The following is a 21,430-nucleotide window of genomic DNA, read 5'->3' as shown; positions in this document are numbered from 1 at the left end:
ATTCACAACTGTTCTTGGAAAATCTTGCATACAGCCAGAATCTTAAATTAGCCATTTTACGAGGAAAGAACTGCTGATTAATGGATTTAAACAGAAACGAAAGTCAAAAAACTGACGGAAGTTTCATGAAAAACTAAAGTTACCTCTGAAGTTATGTAATGTGACTTCTGTTTTCCAGTTTAGAACAAAATAAGTACAATTCTTCAAAGAAAATTTACTAAATTGCATCATAATACTCTTTTATATGCGTAAACATCTTGAAAACTGTACGTTTTTCATTTCCAGTAACTTAGCATATTTATTCATAGCTTTTTCAAAACTATTGACCATATTTATGTTTTCACCAAAAAACATTTTTCAAAAACTAAATTAAGGCTGGAGTGTAAAATATGTCTGATGGAAAAGTCAAATACAATATTGAAATTTAAAATTTTCATTAAGTACTATACAAAATTTTGTTCCACATTTTGAACATATTCAAAACCACCAAGCCTAAAACGACAAGCTTTCTTCAGTTTCAGTCTCCTCCTTATCTGTCCAAATTTAGAAATGTTTATTAATCATTATTTATATTTTATATGTTTCTTAGATAACAAGTAACACTTCATCAGTTTTTCTGTAACTCTTGGGTTTATTTCCTGCCCGAGGTCAATTGATGTCAGCTCACATTTTTCTGACCCCACCTCCTCCATAAATCACAATATAACTTAGATCCACGAAGTGGCACGATTTACTTAGTGAAGAAGCACAACTTGGCAGATAATCCAACAGTCAAGTAGTTACAGTGATGGAATTACACAGTGTTAATTCAGGCAACTCTTATGAAAACTGGACTAATGATCTCAGAGCAGACAGCCAGACTCTTAAAGACAGCTCAGGATGTCTAATATCAGGTAAATCTTCAATTCACTTCTGATATTCTTCATTTCAATCTATATCTTTTATTTTTAGATGTAAAACAGGTCTCTTGTGCCTCACTTTTTCAGAAAAAAAGTTTATTTATACATCAACTATTGTGAAGTGGGCCTACACTAAGTTAGCCATCCTATGAAACATCACACTCAGAAATAACCATTGATTACTAAAAAGTTCTTTATTAAAATATTTGTGGGATTTAGTACAAACCATTGCATAGAAATATGTCATTGGCACTGTCAACAATGCTTTTGATTGATTAAGGTTTGCCTTTGAAAGTTGTCTCTTGCTATCACAGTCTATTTAACTCTATATAAAAAGTATAGTTTTCCATTTGTTTTAATTGTTACAGTACCATTGTAGGCATTGCCATTACTGGCACAGGAATTCTTTACAGTTAGTGCCTTGCATTTAATGTCAGGCTATAAGAAACATTTGTACTATTCATTTGTCAGCACTCAAATCTGTGTCAATATCCATGGCAGCAGATCATGTCAGTTGTTATGATTCGAGTTCAAATAGACATATAATGCCCAGCGAAGGTCATACACTTCTAACTAACATATCTGGTTATCCATGTATATAAATACCTGCTCTTTACCTCTGCCAGTATCTAGTAATCTTTAGTGAACTAACTGGAGTCAACTTCTTCTTTATTTCACTCTGACACCAGTGTAACATCCTGCCTCAACTCTGCTCTCAGTAGGATTACAAAATAAGGGCGTGGGAGACAGGGTTCCAGAAACAAAGGCTTTATAGCACCTCAGCATGACTCAAAACCTACACTAATGGGCTGCACACAAATGTCAGCCAAATTTCAAAAACACACAGAATAATACGGGGGTCAACAACAACACAGTTCCATGAATACCCTTTAAACTATTTAGAACACATGCAGAATAGCAATGCATTGTCAGAGAACCACATCTCCCCCGTCACTGCTACAATGTGTTGTTTAGTTGTTTTGCTGTATGCCTGTGTTAAAGCGCTCTGTGTCACTACGTGAGAAGAGCGCTCTATAAAAAATAAAAATAATAATAATAATAATACACACATTTCAGAACCGCTTGTCCCTTACAGGGTCACGGGGAACCAAAGCCTACCCGGCAACACAGGGCGTAAGGCCAGAGGGGGAAGGGGACACACCCAGGACGGGACGCCAGTCCGCCACAAGGCACCCCAAGCGGGACTCGAACCCCAGACCCACCGGAGAGCAGAACTGCGGTCCAACCCACTGCGCCACCGCACCCCTATAATAATAATAATCATTTCTAAATAAAAAGTAATTTGTATTAATTCAGCCATTCAAACAGCTATTTGCGTTTACTAGAGGAATTCTGCATAAGTAACTTTTCAAAGTATCTACAGCAAGAGCAGAGGGTAGGAATGATGCCGCATCCTTCAGGTTACATGAACATCTTTTAAACTATTATCACACCTACTACCCTAGGTATTAGTATTATTATACACTTTCTCCACACCTTAGCAATTCAACAGGAACCAGAGGACTATTCATAACTCATTTTGAATGACTCTGAAAAACTTTTGTCATTATTTTTATTATTATTCACTGGGGGGACGCAGTGGTGCAGCGAGTTTGGCCGAGGCCTGCTTTGTGGCAGGTCTGGGGTTCAAGTCCCATTTGGGGTTCCTTGTGATGGACTGGTGTCCCATCCTGGGTGTGTCCCCTTCCCCTCTGGCCCTACACCCTGCACTGCCAGGTTAGGCTCTGGTTTGCCATGACAACAAGTGGTTTCAGCCAGTGTGTGTTATTCATTAACTTTGTTAATAATTAAAATGTATTACTTTAGGATGGCAGGGGGGTGCAACAGGTTAGGCCAAGGCCTGCTTTCTAGCAGGTCTGGGGTTCAAATCCTGCTTGGGGTGCCTTGTGGCAGACTGGCATCCTGTCCTGGGTGTGTCCCCTCCCCCTTCAGCCTTGCGCCTTGTGTTGCTGGGTTAGGCTCCAGTTCACCGCAACCCCGCTCAGGACCAGCGGTTTCTGACTGTGTGTGTGTGTGTGTGTGTGTGTGTATACTTTAAAATGTAAGATGTCTAAAAATAAATTCTGATATTTTCACAAACTGATTGGGTGCCATTATGCCATGTGTCAATTCAGCTCAGCCAACATAACCTGTGTGACAAGATACTTCTTGATAAGTGAAGAAAGATATATGTTCATCTCTGGTGTATATTCCAGTGTTTGTAACCTGAGGAGCCAGTGTATTCTGAAAATTTACATTAAAATCTGTTTGCTTTGCATAAATGTTACTGACAGCCAGTTCAGCGCTGCAAAACCAAAGAGGTTCCTCAGGAACCTGCAGGGGGGTTAGATCTGGCCTTACTGTGGTATAAAATTTTCAGTATCTGTAAAAAATTGTTTTCTTCTGTGATGATCTTGATGAGATGCTCCATATGTTAATTATGTTAATAGAGTATCCAACATGATGTCCGTAACTCTACTTAAATATACTACTTAAGAAATCAAAGTTGTTCAGTGAAATGCTAATTAATACTTACCCAACAAGTGAACACCCATTCAGTCTTTCCTTCAATGCTTGAAATTTGCAGGATCCCTGCCTACACGAAAACGACTCTACAGTGTGGGTGCAATATCCCTTGGGCTGATGTGTGTTTTTCTTCTGGCTGCCCTCACAGCATTGTGTTTTTATTGTGAGTATTCTTTGCCTGGTTACTATTTCTTACATCTAGGCAAGAAAAGTCACAGATTCATTATGTAAGGCTGAGTAAATTTACATTTCCCGTTTCTCATAGATAAAAATGTTCTTTACGATATTGAAACAAAGAAAAACACCCTTAAAGCAGAAGGAGACCAACTGCATTCTAGCTATAGCAAACTGAAAGCAGGAGGAGATCAGGTAGAGACCAGCTACAAGACACTGAAAGAACAATTAGATCAGTTGAAAACCAGCTACAACATGTTGAAAACAGAAGGAGATCAGCTGAAAACCAGCTACAACACATTCAAAGCAGAGGAAAACCAGCTGAAGACCAGTTACAACACAATGAAAGCGGAAAAAGACCAGCTGAAGACCAGCTACAACTCTCTGAAAGCAGAGGGAGACCAGCTGAAGACCAGCTACAACTCACTGAAAGCAGAAGGAGACCAGCTGAAGACCAGTTACAACACACTGAAAACAGAGGGAGATCAGCTAAAGACCAACTATAACACACTAAAGGCAGAGGGCAATCAACTGAAGACCAATTACAACACAATGAAAACACAGGGAGATGAGTTAAAGACCAGCTACAACACACTAAAGGCAGAGGGAGATCAATTGAAGAGCAATTACAACACAATGAAAACAGGGGGAGATCAGTTGAAAACCAGCTACAACACACTGAAAGCAGAAGTAGGCCAGCTGAAGACCAGCTACAATACCCTAAAGGTAGGAGGAGATGAGTTGAAGACGAGCTACAACACACTGAAGACAGAGGGAGATCAGTTGAAAAGTGGTTACAATACACTGAAAGCAGAGGGAGACCAGCTAAAGACCAGCTATAACACACTGAAAACTGGAGGAGACCAGTTACAGACCAACTACAACACTCTGAAAGCTGAAGGAAATCGCTTACAGATCAGCTACAACACACTGAAAGCAGAAAATGACCGCTTACAAACCAGCTACAACACACTAAAAGCCAACAATGACCAGTTAAAAACCAACTACAACACACTGAAAGCACAAGAAAGCCAGTTACAGATACTTTACCAAAACTTCACTGAAATGATAAAACAGCTAAAGAGTGAGTAATTTACTTATTCTATTTATATAACAGAGGGGGGCGCGGTGGCGCAGTGGGTTGGACCGGGTCCTGCTCTCTGGTAGGTCTAGGGTTCGTGTCCCGCTTGGGGTGCCTTGCGGCGGACTGACGTCCTGTCCTGGGTGTGTCCCCTCCCCCTCCGGCCTTACGCCCTGTGTTGCCGGGTAGGCTCCGGTTCCCCGCGACCCTGTATGGGACAAGCGGTTCTGAAAATGTGTGTGTGTGTGTGTGTATATGCTAATGGGGGGGGTGTGGTGGCGCAGTGGGTTGGACCAGGTCCTGCTCTCCGGTGGGTCTGGGGCTCAAGTCCTGCTTGGGGTGCCTTGCGACGAACTGGCATCCCGTCCTGGCTGTGTCCCCTCCCCGTCCAGCCTTACACCCCGTGCTGCCGGGTTAGGATCTGGCTCCCTGCGACCCCCGTATGGGACAAGCAATTTTAGACAATGTTCGTGTTTGTGTATATGATAATGCCATAAATCTGCATTTTACCTTGAGACATGTTTTACCAATATAGGCCTTACAGTTCTATTAACTTTTCATTGTAATGGTACTGTTTTTACTGAAATGTGTACATACACTGAGATGATTATCAAGTAATTCTGCATGTTGGTAAACAAGACACTTCTGTGATTTAGGGAATACCATAATATAAGTCATAAATATGCTGGACAAACTGTTCCTTTCATCTGCAGAGAAAGAATGTCCTATGGGCTGGGTGGATTTCAACTCAAAATGCTACTATATTTCCACTGAGAAAAAGAGTTGGGATGACAGCCGAAGTGACTGTATCGCCAGAGGAGCAAACCTGGTGATCATTAAAAGCCTACAAGAACAGGTGAATCCAGGGAACTAACTGTGAGATTTAGCCCATTCGTTGTTGGAGTGTTTTTTTTCTTTTTTTAAGATTTACAATCCTTAAATTAATATGTATTCATTTAATTGGTGCTTTTCTCCAAAATGACTTACAATGTTAAGCTACTTACAACAATTTTTCCATTTATACACCTGGGTAATTTTTACTGGAACAATTTGGATAGGTACCTTGCGCAAGGATACTACAGCTATAGGTAGGAATCAAACCTGTGACCTTTCGGGTGTAAAGGCAGCAGCTCTAACTATTATGACACCAGTATTTACCTATATCCAAATAGTTACCCACAGATGTCACAATTAAATAGGAGTTGTATGCTGCAGATAATTATGGTAGATAATTAGTGAAAACTGTTTTAACATACACACACACACACACACATTTTCAGAACCGCTTGTCCCGTACGGGGTCACGGGGAGCCGGAGCCTACCCGGCAACACAGGGCGTAAGGCCTGAGGGGGAAGGGGACACACCCAGGACGGGACGCCAGTCCGTCGCAAGGTACCCCAAGCGGGACTCGAACCCCAGACCCACCGGACAGCAGGACTGCGGTCCAACCCACTGCGCCACCGCACCCCACTGTTTTAACATACAATTTTTTACAATTATCCTCAAACATAAACTTAGTGTTAAAATGTTTGACACATGCAAATGCTATTTCTTTTAACAAATTCCACTTTTAAATTAACAAAATAGGAGCAAAAGTCAAATAATCAAACAACTCAGTTCCAAAACAATTGTCTAATAAAATATTTGAATATGAGATAAACAAATTTCACTTCCCCCACCCTTGAATGAACCAGGTCAATCCAGGTGTATGAAACTATAAACTAACCTCTGATCTGCCTTACCAAACAGAAACTTGAACCCTTTATGGTCTTAATGCACAGCCTGTATGCAGGTAACACATATAATGCAATATTTCACAGTCATGGAAGAGTCAATAATGTTACTGGTAGGAATACAGACTGGTAACCTAAAGGTTCTCTGCTGAAACCCCACTCTAGTCACTGCTGTATTACCTTTGTATAATGCTTTTATTCTGAACCGCTCCAGTATAAATACATGGCTGTATAGGCTGTATGGGTGTGTGTATGGAAGTACAGCCAGGGCCAGAATCAACTGTTGGTAACCACTCAAATGGTTTTCTAGGGAAGGGAGGAACAAAAGAGACAGCGAGGACATGCTAATGGATCGCCAAAAGTGAACGTACAGTGTAGTTGTACTGTGTGCTGTTATTTGTCAGAAGTGGGAAATATATATGATGTAAATCACAGTCTAATGGACAGAAATGGCAGTATAGCAAATTATTAACCTGTTGCATGAGAAAATGGTATATGTTTTCACAAGCCACATTCTGTCAGGGATGGGTGTATTTACAACCTTTCAATTTATCCATAGTGTAAGTGACTCATGGTAAAAACAAACTGGTGACATTTTAATTGTTATTTTAAAATTAATTGACTCTTTTGTTGAAACTGAAATGAGACTTTCCTTTTTGGCAACCTCACCATGAAGACCTGCAGTATGGTTTGAGTCACACCTATAAGGCTATAGCTGTGATCTGCAGGTGCTGTCAGCTGATCCACCTACTGCTGGTTTTAAGTTTTTACTGTGTTCTTTGTACCACTTTTCAGAATTTTCTCTTTACACACAACAAAAGAATCTGGATTGGTCTGTCAGACAAGGAACATGAAGGAAACTGGAAATGGGTGGATGGGACACAGCTGACCACAAGGTGAGGGAGCTGATATAATCAACTCATTCCACACCTGGGCTTTGTGAATTGTTCAAGTGAAATATTAAAACATAAAGCACCTCAAAAACATTATTAAATTATAGGACCTCTTTCTGATATCCTTGGATTGAAATGTTAAAATGAAAAAGGAAACGAATCCTGAAGCCACTTAATAATTGTTATAAATATTTTGTTTACAGTTTCACGCTATGCTAAATGGGACATATGTTCCCGTACATATAGGAAGAGCTCATATCACATATTGTTCTTTGTATTTATCTAATTGTTGCATTGTTGTCCTCAGCTATTGGGCAAAAGGGGAGCCGAACGATCATCATCAACAGGAGGACTGTGCTGAACTCAACATAAACTTTGGTGCGCCACTTAACTGGAATGACCTGCCGTGCAACCAAAAGTACCACTGGGTGTGTAAAAAGGAAGCTTGACACTGATTGAGTGCAAACACACAATGCCACATTAGTACCATCATCAGAAGATTCATACACTAGCATACTGCTGATATTTGCTGTTATGAAATCATGTCATGCAAAAAATATATATTAAATGATTTTTATTCGATCATGTGATTTTATTTATTGTAAAAACAAATGCTTTATTTGGATTAGACTGCTTAATACTGTATTATATGTAACATCTGTTTAAAAGTAAAAAAGACAGTTTCACATAAAACAGTTTTCAGCCATCACGTTGATGATATAAAAAGTGAGTGATCTGTGCACAGGTGTAAAAGTTGTGATCTTCAGATTGCATAAAAATTGCAAAGGGTGTGGCATGAAGCCAGTGAGAGCAGAATCATGGACCTGGAAACAATGCCGCTTCAATCAACTAGTACTGATGGCATTCCAATCCTTCATTTTCTTCAATGCAAAAGTGGATGTAGACTGTGGAACATTTTTACAAAAAATATATATCAGATGAGGGTCGATACAAAAAAGATTCCTGTGTCATCATTTTGTACTATATCTCATTTACATTAATTCATTTAGCAGACACTTTTGTCCAAAGTGACGTACATCTCAGCAAAAGTACAATTTATGCATTACATTAAGAGAAAGCGGCATAGCTGCAGACATGTGAGTCTCAAGTAAACCTAGTTTGTTAGTTACCACTTACTGCACTGAGGTTCATCGTTCAAGTAGGTGCATAAAACACAGGATATATAAATCCTGACACACACACACACACACACATTTTCTGAACCGCTTGTCCCATACGGGGTTGCGGGGAACCAGAGCCTAACCCGGCAACTCAGGGCGTAAGGCTGGACGGGGAGGGGACACAGCCAGGACAGGACGCCAGTCCGTCGCAAGGCACCCCAAGCGGGACTCGAGCCCCAGACCCACTGGAGAGCAGGACCCAGTCCAACCCACTGCGCCATCGCACCTCCCCCAAATCCTGATACCCTCCTACCAATTTTTTTTTCTTTTTTTAATATTATAAAATACACAAATAAGCAAATACAACGCCAGAGTAGTGGCTAAATAAAAATCTCATCATATTGTCATTTCTGAGTATGTAACTAAAGGTAGGGTAAAGAATTTCTTTTGCTGCTCTGCTTACATCACCACCCTCTTCAACTTGTCTAAAATATTTCTGCCAAAAGTCGAGCTCTCAGAAGTACTGCCATATTATTTCAATTCTTCCATCTCTTCACTGGCAACCCAACACATATTCAGCAACTGCTGAACTCTGCTCAACACTCAGTGACTGCTTATAAAGTACAAGACATTTTCAGATGCTATAGGTTGGCTCATTGCCTAGCCCCACTGTGTTTCACTAGGTGTGATACATGTGTTGGTATGACACACGCTCTGACATCAAACACTTCACCTTGCCTGGTGGATGTTCAGTCTTCATGGGTTCTTGCAAACTATGCCACACATGCATACTGCACTTGCTAACATGTGTTCAAAACCATTTTTTAGAAAGTCTCAGCCATAACATCATCTTGTAGATACCCGTGTAAAATTTACAGAATAAGCTGATATCTCACACTCTAGGCAATTCCATCCTGTCTCTCCAAGAACTGAACTCATCCAAAGTCAGTAAAAGGGCTAGAAAAATCATTGTAGACCCCTCACATCCAGGCCACTTCCTCTTCGAACCTTTGCCATCTGGCCGGCGCTACAGAGCACTGAGCACCAGGACAGCCAAGCACAAGAAAAGTTTCTTTCCTCAGGCCATCTACCTCATGAACAGCTAAATCCTCCCTGGAAAGTAAACCAGTGCAATACACAACGCTATTTAAATTTAGAATTATATCTATTTATCACATCATATGTCTTACTCACATTCTCTTGCATTTGTATAGAACATACCTGTACCTACATATGTCTAGTGACTATTTTTTGTATATTGTGTACTTTATATTTTTATATATTTTTTATCCTTTATTCACACATTCTATCTTCTTATCTGTGTCTTGTCACTGTCATTCTGTCTGTGCTGTGGAAGTTTCTGTCACCAAGACAAATTCCTTGTATGTGTGAACATACTTGGGAATAAAGCTCATTCTGATTCTGATTCTAAATGTCAGGTTCATACATGGCTTTTCTCCTCCTCCAGTTTCTGGAAAAATATGTCTTAAAAACAAAAACACACTTAAATGCTTTCAAAGGATATGTCATTTCTTTATTAATTTTGTAGAAACACTAACTGACAGAAGAAGAAACTGTATAAAAAAAATATTTTCCATGGATTCTCAAGTCTACTTCAAGATTCTAATAATTGTGTATTATATTATCTTTGCCAAAATAGATTAGCTTTGTATTTTGCAGATCATCTTGGTATTATTTTATATAGAACCACAACCTTAGTGATTATGGTAATACTTAAATCAAATATCTGACACCTGTTCAAACAGGCTTCACAATAAGATACAACCTTTTTCATCAGTTTTCTCTGTAAACCCTGATATATCCTTTGCTTTGGTGGTGTCTTGCTTTGGAGGAGTATGTTTTATGAAAAAATACTTCAGAAATGTGACCTTATTCTTTAAATCCTCAATAGCAGCATTCAACAAATTGGCCTCCTTTTCAAACCCCTCCTCGAGTAAAGCTTTCTGTTCCTACAGAAAGAAAGAGGGAGACATTTACACTACATGTTTACCTTAAAAAAATAGATAAATGTGCCTTACAATTACACAGTCTGTCACAAGAGAGTAGTATTCATTACTATAATTTTCAGGATTTACATTTACATTTATTCATTTAGCTAACACTTTTCTCCAAAACGATGTACATATCAAATAACAATACAAGAAGTGCATTATATCAATGGAGGAGAAATTTATCCTGCAACACCTCAAATCTAGAGGTTAACATATTCTTATCTATAGGGGAACAAACTGCAGTTAATTAGATTTTAGGTTAGTTTTAGAATTTTGGAAGTTACAGTGCCATCTATTACTGGTATAGAAACAATAATGAAAATATATAAATACCACAAGTCTCCTTTCAAGAATCCTTTCATTTTCTTCAATCATTGCCTTGCGTTCCTTCTCCATTTTTTCCTCTAATTGCTGTATATTTTCCTTGTGTGCCTTTTGTACGTCTAAGAGTCTTTGGTCAAGGATTTCTTGTTTTTTCTTGGCTGCCTCTGCTTTAAACTTCTCCAGCTCAGCACGCGCTTTCTCCTCTAAAAACCCCACAAGATCAAATTATTTAACTGAAAAACATTGCAGTTGTCCAAAGAATTAACCAAATGGTTAAATATTGAAATAGATGATATCTCACAGTTTTATAATATATTTAATAGTAATCCTCTAACCTGCTAGTTTCTTTTCCTGTTTCGTCAAATTTTTGTCTGCCACAAGAATACATGACTCCATTTCTTTCTTCTGTTTCATGAAGGTCTGCAAAGTCTCTTCAGCCTGGAAAAATAGTTTAAATATTAGCATGTAAGTATACAATCAGTGCCACCATGTGTGTCTGAACAAGAAAGTAACTGAATGAGAATCACTCACTCCACTATCATTAACTGCTTGTTCAATTCAGAGTCTCAGTAGTCCTGTGCCTATACAGAAAGCTCAAGGCCAAAGTGTAAGTAAGGTACACCCTGGATGAGATGCCAATCTATCTCAGGGTTGCTACAGACACATTCGCAAAGGAACCCAGAGGAAACCCCCACAAACAAACTCCAAACAGATCAAACCTACAGCCAAACAGCCTAGGTGCTGTGAGGCAGTAATGCTGAGAAGAACACATTTAATTTAATTTAAACATTTAATTGTAGAAAATAGGTAAATAAATGATATAGGAAATAAATTATTCCAAGTGACCGTAAGTGAAGACCATTTGAAACTTGATTTGCCCATAGATCCATAGTTACTTTTACCACTAGTTCACAATCAATAAAAGTTTAGCAGCTGTCATGGAGCCTGAGCTGTGGATATAAATCCCTTTCGCCTCCACTGACACGTTTCATTTCTGACATCTGCAATTACCCAGGAGATGCAAAAAAAGTCATGTCTGACATCAAAATGGTTTTGAAGGAGATTCATCTCTGTCTGCATCTGGCATCATTGTTTGCTTCTCATAAAAGGAGACTATTTGCTGGCTTGTATTGCGGATTTTACAAAGTGTGCATTAGTTTTTCTGCCTCTTGATATGGCTATTTTATTTAATGTTATTGATCCAGTGTATGTTGAGAAGTTCCTGGCATGCCTAGCTTTGAGAACAGTCAGTATTTCAGTGTTTTCATCATACTCTGCACCTGAGTCCACCATCAGTCCTGGAATGTGTTTATTCTTGCATGATAGTACCACAGGTGTCCCATAATATATTTGCCAGATAACTTTTGTAAAAACTCAGGATAAAACTATATTTAAAAAAAAAAATATGGAAGACAAATATCATTTTTATTAACTTCAAACATTAACTTTACAACTGCTGTAAAAAAATCTGTTGTCCTAGTAATCAACTCTGACACTTCACAGATTCATTTCATAAGCATGTGCTATCATGTTCCAGCCTCCTTCAACTTTTTTTTTTTGTTAATCTACATGCTGAAAAGGTTAACAATAGAAACATTCCTTGGTCTATTATTTCCTCGGGTTCTGTAAAAGTCTCAGATAGATGTATCATATATAAATGTAGACTCTTCATTTTTAAATTTTTATTACCTTTGAAGTTGAAACTAGTTTAACATTACTGGGAATAATACAAATTAAAAAACATATTGCCTCCACAAATTCCTATTTAATACTGATTGTTCACAGCATGCAGCACTTTCAAACACTAAGCAGAAGATGTAAACATTGAAAGTGAGTTGCATCAACCCAGACCCACATTCCTGTTCTGATGCCCTTTACAGCCAGTTAATGTCAAGTCAAGGAAATGCATTTCACTTTTGCTCCACAAACACAGAAACTTCAGAAAATGGATAAGGCAAGAAAATCAATTTAAAAGCCTAGAAAATATTCCTTGAACTATACCTTTAAAAATTTGCAGCTTAAGTTTGTATAACATAAGTGTGCCGTATGCTATGTCTTGTGACTATAACAGCTTGAATTACAAACAAGCTAAAGTAACTGCTAAAGTAACTTACAAACTCAATTTTCTCTGGAATGCTAATAATAATGCAAGTAAATAAAAGAAGTAATAAAATGTTAATTTCTCATAGTGGATCACCAAATGATTATTTAAAAAAAAAAAAAAAAAAAAAAACTTTTTTTAATGCAATACCTTTGTGCCTTTACCGGGCCTGTCTCTGTATTTCTGAATGATGCTGTCCACCTCGATCCTAAAATCAGTGTATCCTCCTGGTCTCATGTAGAACTCCTGGAAAATGTCTCTCCACAGCTCCTCCAGCAGATCATTACAGAACTTGTAGGAGAGTTCCTCATTCTCCTTACATTTTCTGTCATACTCCTTCTTTATGTTCTCCTGATGTTAAAGGAAGAGGACAACCTTCTCAGATTGACATGTTTAATGAAATGATTTTTTTCTCTCCTGCACATCACAGACAGAGACATTACTAAGACACTGATTTTAATGGATTACCTGACTAGTGAACATTTCCTACATGCTGGCAAAAGCAAATTAAGATGGATCTAAAATGGTGTAGTCTGAAGAAAGTTTAACTGAAAGTACCATGAGAGCTTTCTGGTAGAGTTGGTCTGTATCCTTGAATGAGCGCTCCATGAAGAGCTTCAGGGCCTCCTTCATACACTCGTCATGAACACCGGAGACCTCCTGCTGAGTATTAGTGGGCAGAACTACCCGCTCATCCAACAGATTTCTGTAGAGGTTGTGAGAAATTTCCACTGCAGCAGAGTTTTCTATATGAGCCAGGACATCCACTGCATTCTCCAAGCAGGGGACCTCTCCGCTTCGAATGGCGTCCACATACGTCAATACCAGGGTGCCAAGCACTGAGGCCACGGAATCACAGTGGAAGAAAGAATACAGAAAAAAAGGAAGAAAAATGCAGATTATTTTTATTCTTTTAGCTATGAGGTGATGTACGATAAACAAAATATTAAACCAACAATTATTTAAGCAGCCATTAGCTTAGTAGTAACATTATAACAATATTTTCTGTTGTTATACTACAAGCTTACCAGCTAAGACTTACTATTTCCAGTGACTGTGACATCCCCCACAATAATTTTCTCCTTTGAACAGTTGAAAATGTAACTGCAAAAGTCATTAGTCTGTTTGACAAAGTCAGGATCCAAATCACTGTCTCTCAGTTTCTCTAATTCCTTCAGTTGACTTCTGTTGCCAGGCTGGTAAAAAACAAAGCACTTCCGGCTGGGGAAGTAATTCCTGATACATTCACGAGGAGTATTGCCCTGGGGAGTTTCTGGAGAACATTTTAAAAACTAAGAAACAGATTGGAAAAGTTTTTTCTATAATTTTCTTATTTTTCAAAGCAGGAATTTTTTTACAAATTCAAAATTATGATGATAATTGATAATTTGGTTTAAATGTAAAGCTATCAGAAAATCCAAACACAGACATAGACCATATAACTTTATCCTAAAATATATCATACATTATTATTATTATTATTACCACCATTAATTGCTTAGCTGGGACTTAAATCAACAACAACTGACAGCATTTGCTCCCTTTATATACAGGGGGTACAGCTTGTAGTGGTTACAGTTACTGCAAGCTTTTGGATTCAAAGGTCACAGGTTCAAACCCCCTCTAGCTGTAGTACCCTTGAGCAAGGTACTAACCCTAAATTGCTCCAGTAAAATTACCCAGCTGTGTAAATGGGTAAATAATTTTAAACTTGTAACTGTAATAATTGTAACCTCAGCATTGTAAGTTGCTTTTGAGAAAAGTATAGTAAATTGAAGTGAAGTAAATTAATAAATGTATCATTTACTAAAGAAATTCAGTGCAAATACCTTGATCAAAGGTACTGCAGCAGTTGTAGGGAGATACATTTTTAAAAGCAACTTTGTAAGTTACAAGTTCATGTCCTTTACTGGTAAATGTTTAGCTATTTCTGCTTTAGTTATTTTTACTACTTCTATAAATGTAAGCGTAACAATGTTTTATATGTAACATAATTACTATACTTATAGACAACTGTTTCTGTGTTTAAAATGATTAAAATATTCATCTGTTCTTGGAAATTACTTATCCAGTTAGATTCGTCTGCATCCATATCCAGCTCTGAAAATATGGTCAAGGTACATTATGTCTACAGTACCACTTTGCTGGCCACTCACACATTCACACCAGTTCAATAGAGAAGGCAGAAGAATTCTCTGAAATAATGTTATTCTTACCCTTTCTCAGTTTGAGAGAGTTCTCCAGATACCCATCAGGTGTGACCTTCTTCCCATCTATATCCAGTTCCAGACTGAAGTCTCTTACAGCCCACACAAATGATGGGAAGAAGCGCATAAATTCATTTGATGCCTTTTCCTTATCCTCCTTACTGGATTTCACCCTGATGAATTCACTGATCTCTGTTACAAAGCTGACACACATTGTCATTAAGGAAAAACATGGAAGATATCAGACTTGCGAAAAAGAAAAAAAAAAAACTATAATGATAAAATAGTTCTCAGAAATGTTTAATTTGGGGGTGCAGTGGATAACTAACAGGTCCATAAGTTTTAATTTATTTACATTTATTATTTATGCAAAGTGTGATCTACTTTGTATAGTCTCCTTATATTCCTCCATTGATTTTCAGTAACTGCTCAAACAATACAGTGCTGCAGTGGTCAAATGATTTCGTCTCTGAGAAGCCAGGCGAAATCATCGTTATCAAGCATATTCTCTTCAGTCAGAACCATATCCCATGCTGCTGAACTGAAATAGTAGAAATCCGAAAGTCTTACAAATTTAGGAGCTTTTAATGTAACTCCTTGCTTCTTTTCACTATGTGCTTTCCTCAACTTAAGTCAACATCCAGCAATCCCCACAGACCTTTAATTGCATTCTCATCCTTCTATTCCATCTTTCTCCTTCCAAACTGGTGACATTTTGCCTGGCTTTTCATAGTCAAAGTCAATTCCATCACCTACAAGTTCTTAACATTAACCTGCCTTACCCATGCAAGGACTTCCAGCAAAGCCACATTCCTTGCATTTCAACTCATTTTTGAAAGTGAAATCTCCAATGTTCTGCTCTCACCACCTGCTCCCGTGATCCCATCCTTTCCCTTATCATGTAGTCCATTTCCCCACAACTCACTCCTTTTATTTCTTCCATCTTTAATTCCTCACTCTCCTCTCATTGCTTCTCATGTGCCTTTAAAACTGCTCACGTCTTGCTGCTGTTTAAAAAAAACCTTTTTTGGACACAAACTCAGTCCAGAATTACAGGCTGTCTCTTCTCTTTCTAAAATCTTGGTACGTGCAGTTTACAACCAGTACCCAAACTTCAGCCTGCAGAAAAACGACTGCAAAAGTTTCTGCTCTTTTCGATCTACACCTCCTTCCTCTGCCCTATCATTGCCTCCCATGGATTCAAATACCACTGCTACGCTGATGATACCAAATTCAGAGCATCAGACATTTCCGAGCGCTTCACTGCCTGCCTGTCGGACATCTCTGCATGGATGTCTGATCTCTACCTACAGCTCAACCTCTCCAAAACAGAGATCCCACATCTCCCAGCTGGCCTGTCTTCCTGTCATGGTCTCCTGATAAACCTGGACAACTCACTCATTTTGCCTACCACTGTCACGTCCCATGGGGTTACTGCCCCTCCTGGTCAGAGGCGGCGCCACTCAGTGCCACTAGGTAACACTCACCTATCACCTCACAGTCTCATAGGACACGGAGGTATAAAAGGAGCCAGCGGAGCAGAACCACTTGCGGATTCTTAATCAGCGGTTCTATTGTGCTCTCTTGGCAATTAGTAGTCTCTTGTTCCCTCAGTCTGTTTCCTAGGTGTTCATGTTCCAGTCCCGAGTGCCCGTCCTGTCAGTTCCTGCCTCTTGTTCTCCAGTCCTGGTCCAGTGTTCCAGTCCGGTATTTCATCACGTCTCGGGGTTGCGCTCATACTCACAGAGTAGCGTTTCACTGTTCACCGTAGTTAAAACACAGTGTGTGTTTCCTGGTCTCATGTTTCCTGTTTCACTTCCACCGAGTGTCTTACAGTACGCACAGTGCACTTTTAACATCACCCTGCACATGAGGTCATTTTACGTTTCGTCCATGTTCGGACGTAATAGCAACGCGCATCCGTGTCGGACTCCCGTCCGGACGCTACAACCACCTCCTCAGGTAAGAGTCTGAGTGATTATTGACTCAAGTCTATCTTTCTTTCAGCACATCAAAGCTACGACACGGACCTGCAGATACATCCTGCATAACATCCACAGGATCCATCCTTACCTCACAACCAACTCTGCCCAACTACTTATCTAGGCCATGGTGACATCCCATCTGAACTACTGCAGCTCTCTCCTGTCTGGCATTCCCACTACTGCCATCAAACCTCTACAGCTGATACAGAATGCTGCTGCCTCAGTTGTGTTTGACTTGCTGAAGCATTCCCATATATCTCCTCTACTCGTTTCTCTACACTGGCTTTCTATAGCTGCTCGGATCAAATTTAAGACCCTGGGTAAAGCCTACAAATGCATCAATAGACCTGCTCCAAGCCATCCACATTGACTGATCAACTACTATACCCCAACCAGACTGCTATGCTCTTCCACATCTGCCAACTTGGTGGTCCTGCACAAGAAAGGTAATGTACAGAGCTTCTTGGTTCTGGCTCCATTGTGGTGGAATGACCTCCCCCTCTCACTCAGAACCGCTGAAACTCTGTTCACATTTAAAAAGGGTCTGAAAACTAATCTCTTCCAAACTCACTTCGCCCATGATCTTTTAAGTTCACGTAAGGTGTAAATGTTCATGCACCATAACTTTAAGATCATGCCTGGATAAGCCTTTACACAGCTATTCCTGTAACGTACATAAATGTTTTGATGTATCGCAAAAAAAAAAAAAAAAATTAGTTAGAAGGTGATCAGGAATCGTCGATTTTTATGCAGTTACTCGCGTGATGAACATTGGTGCATATGGTGGAAAGAAAGAAACTAACTATTTAAGAATCATACGTCTGCAACTATGTTTCTTTCTCCTAATGTAATGCACATATTGTATTTTCCATGAGATGCACATCGCTTTGAAGAAAAGTGTCTGCTAAATGAATAAATATAAGTATAGTAACCTTTGCCCCAGATGATTCAGGGAGATGGATGGATTCAGGGAGAGTCATTCCACTGAGACCACCCTCCTTCCAGTGCCAGAAGTTCTACAGTGAGTCAGAGCTGTCAAACTATCCTCAGTTTTTTTTAATGGAATTTACATTTATTCATTTAGCAGACGCTTTTGTCCAAAGCGACATACATCTCAGCAAAAGTACAATTTACGCATTACATTGAGAGAAAGAGACATAGCTGCAGACATGAAAGTCTTAAGCAAACCTTGTTTGTTCCCTACCACCTGCTGCATGAATTTGGTGCTGAGCCCATTAATTTTCTCCATCCACACCTCTTCCCTTGGCTCTGTTGTGGCATCTCACTAGTACACTGATGATTCTGAGCTATTCCTCTCTTTTACCTAGGTGACACAGATCTATCAACTCATATTGCAGCTTGCCTCCTGGACATCTTTGCTTTGATGACTGACCATATCTGTAACTAGTCTTTCTAAGATCCTCCATCTCCCAGTAGGTCCATTTGTCTATCTGTTGGGAACTCTGTGGAACTAGACCTTTTGCTCATTTCATACACTTCATCAGTCATTAACTTGGGACATTACATTTTATTTAAATCTGTTTCTCCTGATGTATTGAAGCCATAAGCTGATCCTGCAGGTACCTCTTGCATAAAATTCACAGAATTATCCCCTATTTCACAACACAGTTAACACAGCACTATTGTGCTATCTCCCCTGGACTACTGTAACTCAATGTGGTCTTCTAGCTCATGCTATCAATCGTCTTCAGCTGATAATGCCACAGCACAGGTAGTGTTGTACAGTCCACCTCATACCAACAAAACAGCTCTGACTCGTTGAGGCATAGACTCCACAAGACCTCTGAAGGTGTACTGTGATATCTGGCACCAAGACATTAGCAGCAGATCCTTTAAGTCCTGTAAGTTTCGAGGTGGGGTCTCTGTGGATTTGACTTGTATTTCCAGCACATCCCACAGATGCTCAATCAGACTAAGATCTGGGTAATTTAGAAGCCAAGTCAACACCTTGAACTCTTTGTCACATTCCTCAAACCATTCCTGAATAATTTTTTGCAATGCGGCAGGGCGTATTATCCAGCTGAAAAAGGCAACTGTCATCATAGAATACCGTTGGCATGAAGGGGTTTACGTGGTCTGCAACAATCTTTAGGTAGGTGGTACATGTCAGAGTAACACCCTCATGAATCCCAGGAACCAAGGTTTCCCAGCAGAACATTGGCCAGAGCATCACACTGTCTCTGCCAGCTTGCCTTCTTCCCACAGTGCATCCTGCTGCCATCTCTTCCACAGGTAAATGATGCAAACGCACCCAGCTGTCCACATGATTTAAAAGAAAACGTGATTCACCAAACCACACCACCTTCTTCCATTGCTCCATGGTCCAGTTCTGATGCTCACGTGCCCATTGTACGCACTTTTGGTGGTGGACATGTAACACACGTGTAACACGTGGTGTAATGTTTTGTTCTAAGACCAGTAGGTTCGTCTGTGGAGGTGTAAATAAAGGACCACTTGATTTGGCAATTATTAAAATTAACTATTAAACTTTACCAAAAACTGTGCTTCTCTTGTTTTCTCATATACATTATTTTCGGTAAAACATTACTTTAAATAACATGAAACTGAACTCTGATAACTTAAAGCAACAAGGAAAAAAAAAATAATAATTTGCTTACACACAATACATACATACATACATACATGATACAAATTGTAGCAACTAAGGGCTAGACTAAGGGTGCACCCCAATATAACTATTAGGCATACCCAAGCTAACACTTGTTTGACAATTGGGGTTTAACACACCAGACCAGTGAAACAATCATATTTGGCGGGACTTCCAGTTGTGCTCTCACCCTACTGGATGATTGACCCAGTCAATCAACTCTAAGAAATTAGGAAAAAATAAAAATAATTCCTCTCTATTATAAAGTTATTTCCCTTAATTTATGTGAAATCTGCTAATCGTGTAATATATTGTGCAATATATTTACAGGGTTACAGATAGAGGTCAGCATGGGTACTTTGACCGGTCTGCAACTATGCAGCCACGTACGCAGAAAGTTGCAATGCATTGTGTGTTCCGACACCTTTCTATCATGGCCAGTATTAAAGTTTTCAGCAATCTTTGCTACAGTATTGCTTCTGTGGGATCAGACCAGATGGGCTAGCCTTTGCTCCCTATGCGCATCAGTGAGCCTTGGGTGCCTATGACCCTGCCACCAGTTCAGCAGTTGTCCTTCCCTGGACCACTTTTGGTAGGTACTAACTTCTGCATACCAGGAACACCCCACAAGACCTGCCATTTTTGAGATGCTCTGACCCAACTGTGTAGCCATCACAATTTGGCCCTTGTCAAAGTCGCTCACATCCTTATGCTCATTTTTCTTGTTTCAAACACATCAAATTCAATAACTGACTGTTCACTTGATGCCTAATATATCCCACCCCTTGACAGGTGCCACTGTAATGTCATAATCAATGTTATTCACTTCACCTGTCAGTGGTTTTAAAGTTGTGGCTGATCAGTCTTTATTGTGTTTCATGTTTGGTGCCAAACCACAACCAATTTCAGTATGCTATATACTGGCTATAAAGAGTTCCGAGCTATGAGTAAATAAACTAAAGACTAAATAAAGTTTATTAACTTAAATGCACATGATCTGACATAGAAGGATACTGCAAGCTTAGAAGTGCTTCATTGTCAATGATGCCAATGCTGTTATAGACCAAAGTACTGCTCAGTAAGATGGCCAGAGCAAAGATCCAGTGGTCATTTTTCTGATCTCCCTGTAACCAGATTCAAAAACCATCTTGTACTATGGTGTTTCAAAATGTCTAGTTTACATGCAAAACTATTACTTGTTTTGCTTTTCATATGTAAACCTACTGTATGGATGTTGTTTTGTATTAACATTTAGAAATTATTCTCCTAATATTTAAGTAGAAGATCCACACCTTTTCAACATCTCCCAGGCCCTCAGTATCCAGTAGGACTAGAGTTTGACCTTTTCTGCAGGGGTGAGGAACACACCACATCCAGATGCCCTTCGTCTTGGACTGGACAGTGGAGCCCAGAGGGAATCCTGAAACCAAAGATAATACCAATGCACTGCTTTATATAAAACTTAAAGAATTAAATAAATGAGAATGTTTCCAGTTGAATGTTTTTTTATGTGTAACCTCCATCCCAAGTCCAACCCAGGCTTACCTGAATTACTCTCAGCCAGTCTGTTCATCAAATAGGACTTCCCAGTGCGGTACTTGCCCACAATGGACACCACAACAACAGGCTGAGTGATGGAGCTCAGAATCTCTAGAGCTTCCTGGTTAGTTTTCAGCTTATTCTCCTCTGTGTTCTCAATCAGACAGATTGGATGGGCCATCTTCACTGGACCTCCCTGTAACAC

General features: G+C 39.4%; 2 protein-coding genes across 2 annotated transcripts; one reads left to right on the top strand and one right to left on the bottom strand.

The window, feature by feature from the left end:
- The first annotated feature begins 751 nt into the window (after window positions 1-751).
- LOC108922642 (C-type lectin domain family 4 member M-like) lies at window positions 752-7,852 on the top strand. The gene is made up of 6 exons (XM_018732875.2): window positions 752-893; window positions 3,487-3,588; window positions 3,691-4,683; window positions 5,394-5,536; window positions 7,210-7,310; window positions 7,615-7,852. The coding sequence occupies exons 1-6, from the start codon at window positions 788-790 to the stop codon at window positions 7,754-7,756; spliced, it is 1,587 nt and encodes a 528-aa protein (XP_018588391.2). The 5' UTR covers window positions 752-787; the 3' UTR covers window positions 7,757-7,852.
- Window positions 7,853-9,869: 2,017 nt separating this feature from the next.
- On the bottom strand, window positions 9,870-21,406 carry LOC114910694 (guanylate-binding protein 1-like). Its single transcript, XM_029252836.1, has 11 exons — window positions 21,232-21,406; window positions 20,979-21,106; window positions 20,701-20,810; window positions 15,032-15,275; window positions 13,908-14,127; window positions 13,424-13,704; window positions 13,016-13,216; window positions 11,100-11,202; window positions 10,774-10,967; window positions 10,318-10,398; window positions 9,870-9,899 (listed from the first exon to the last, which is right to left on the bottom strand). Exons 1-11 carry the CDS (start codon window positions 21,404-21,406, stop codon window positions 9,870-9,872), a joined length of 1,767 nt encoding a protein of 588 aa, XP_029108669.1.
- Between the last annotated feature and the right edge of the window lie 24 nt (window positions 21,407-21,430).

The sequence above is a fragment of the Scleropages formosus genome, chromosome 6, assembly GCF_900964775.1.
Source record: "Scleropages formosus chromosome 6, fSclFor1.1, whole genome shotgun sequence".
Lineage (NCBI taxonomy): Eukaryota > Metazoa > Chordata > Actinopteri > Osteoglossiformes > Osteoglossidae > Scleropages > Scleropages formosus.
This window is presented reverse-complemented; position numbering and strand designations above follow the sequence as displayed.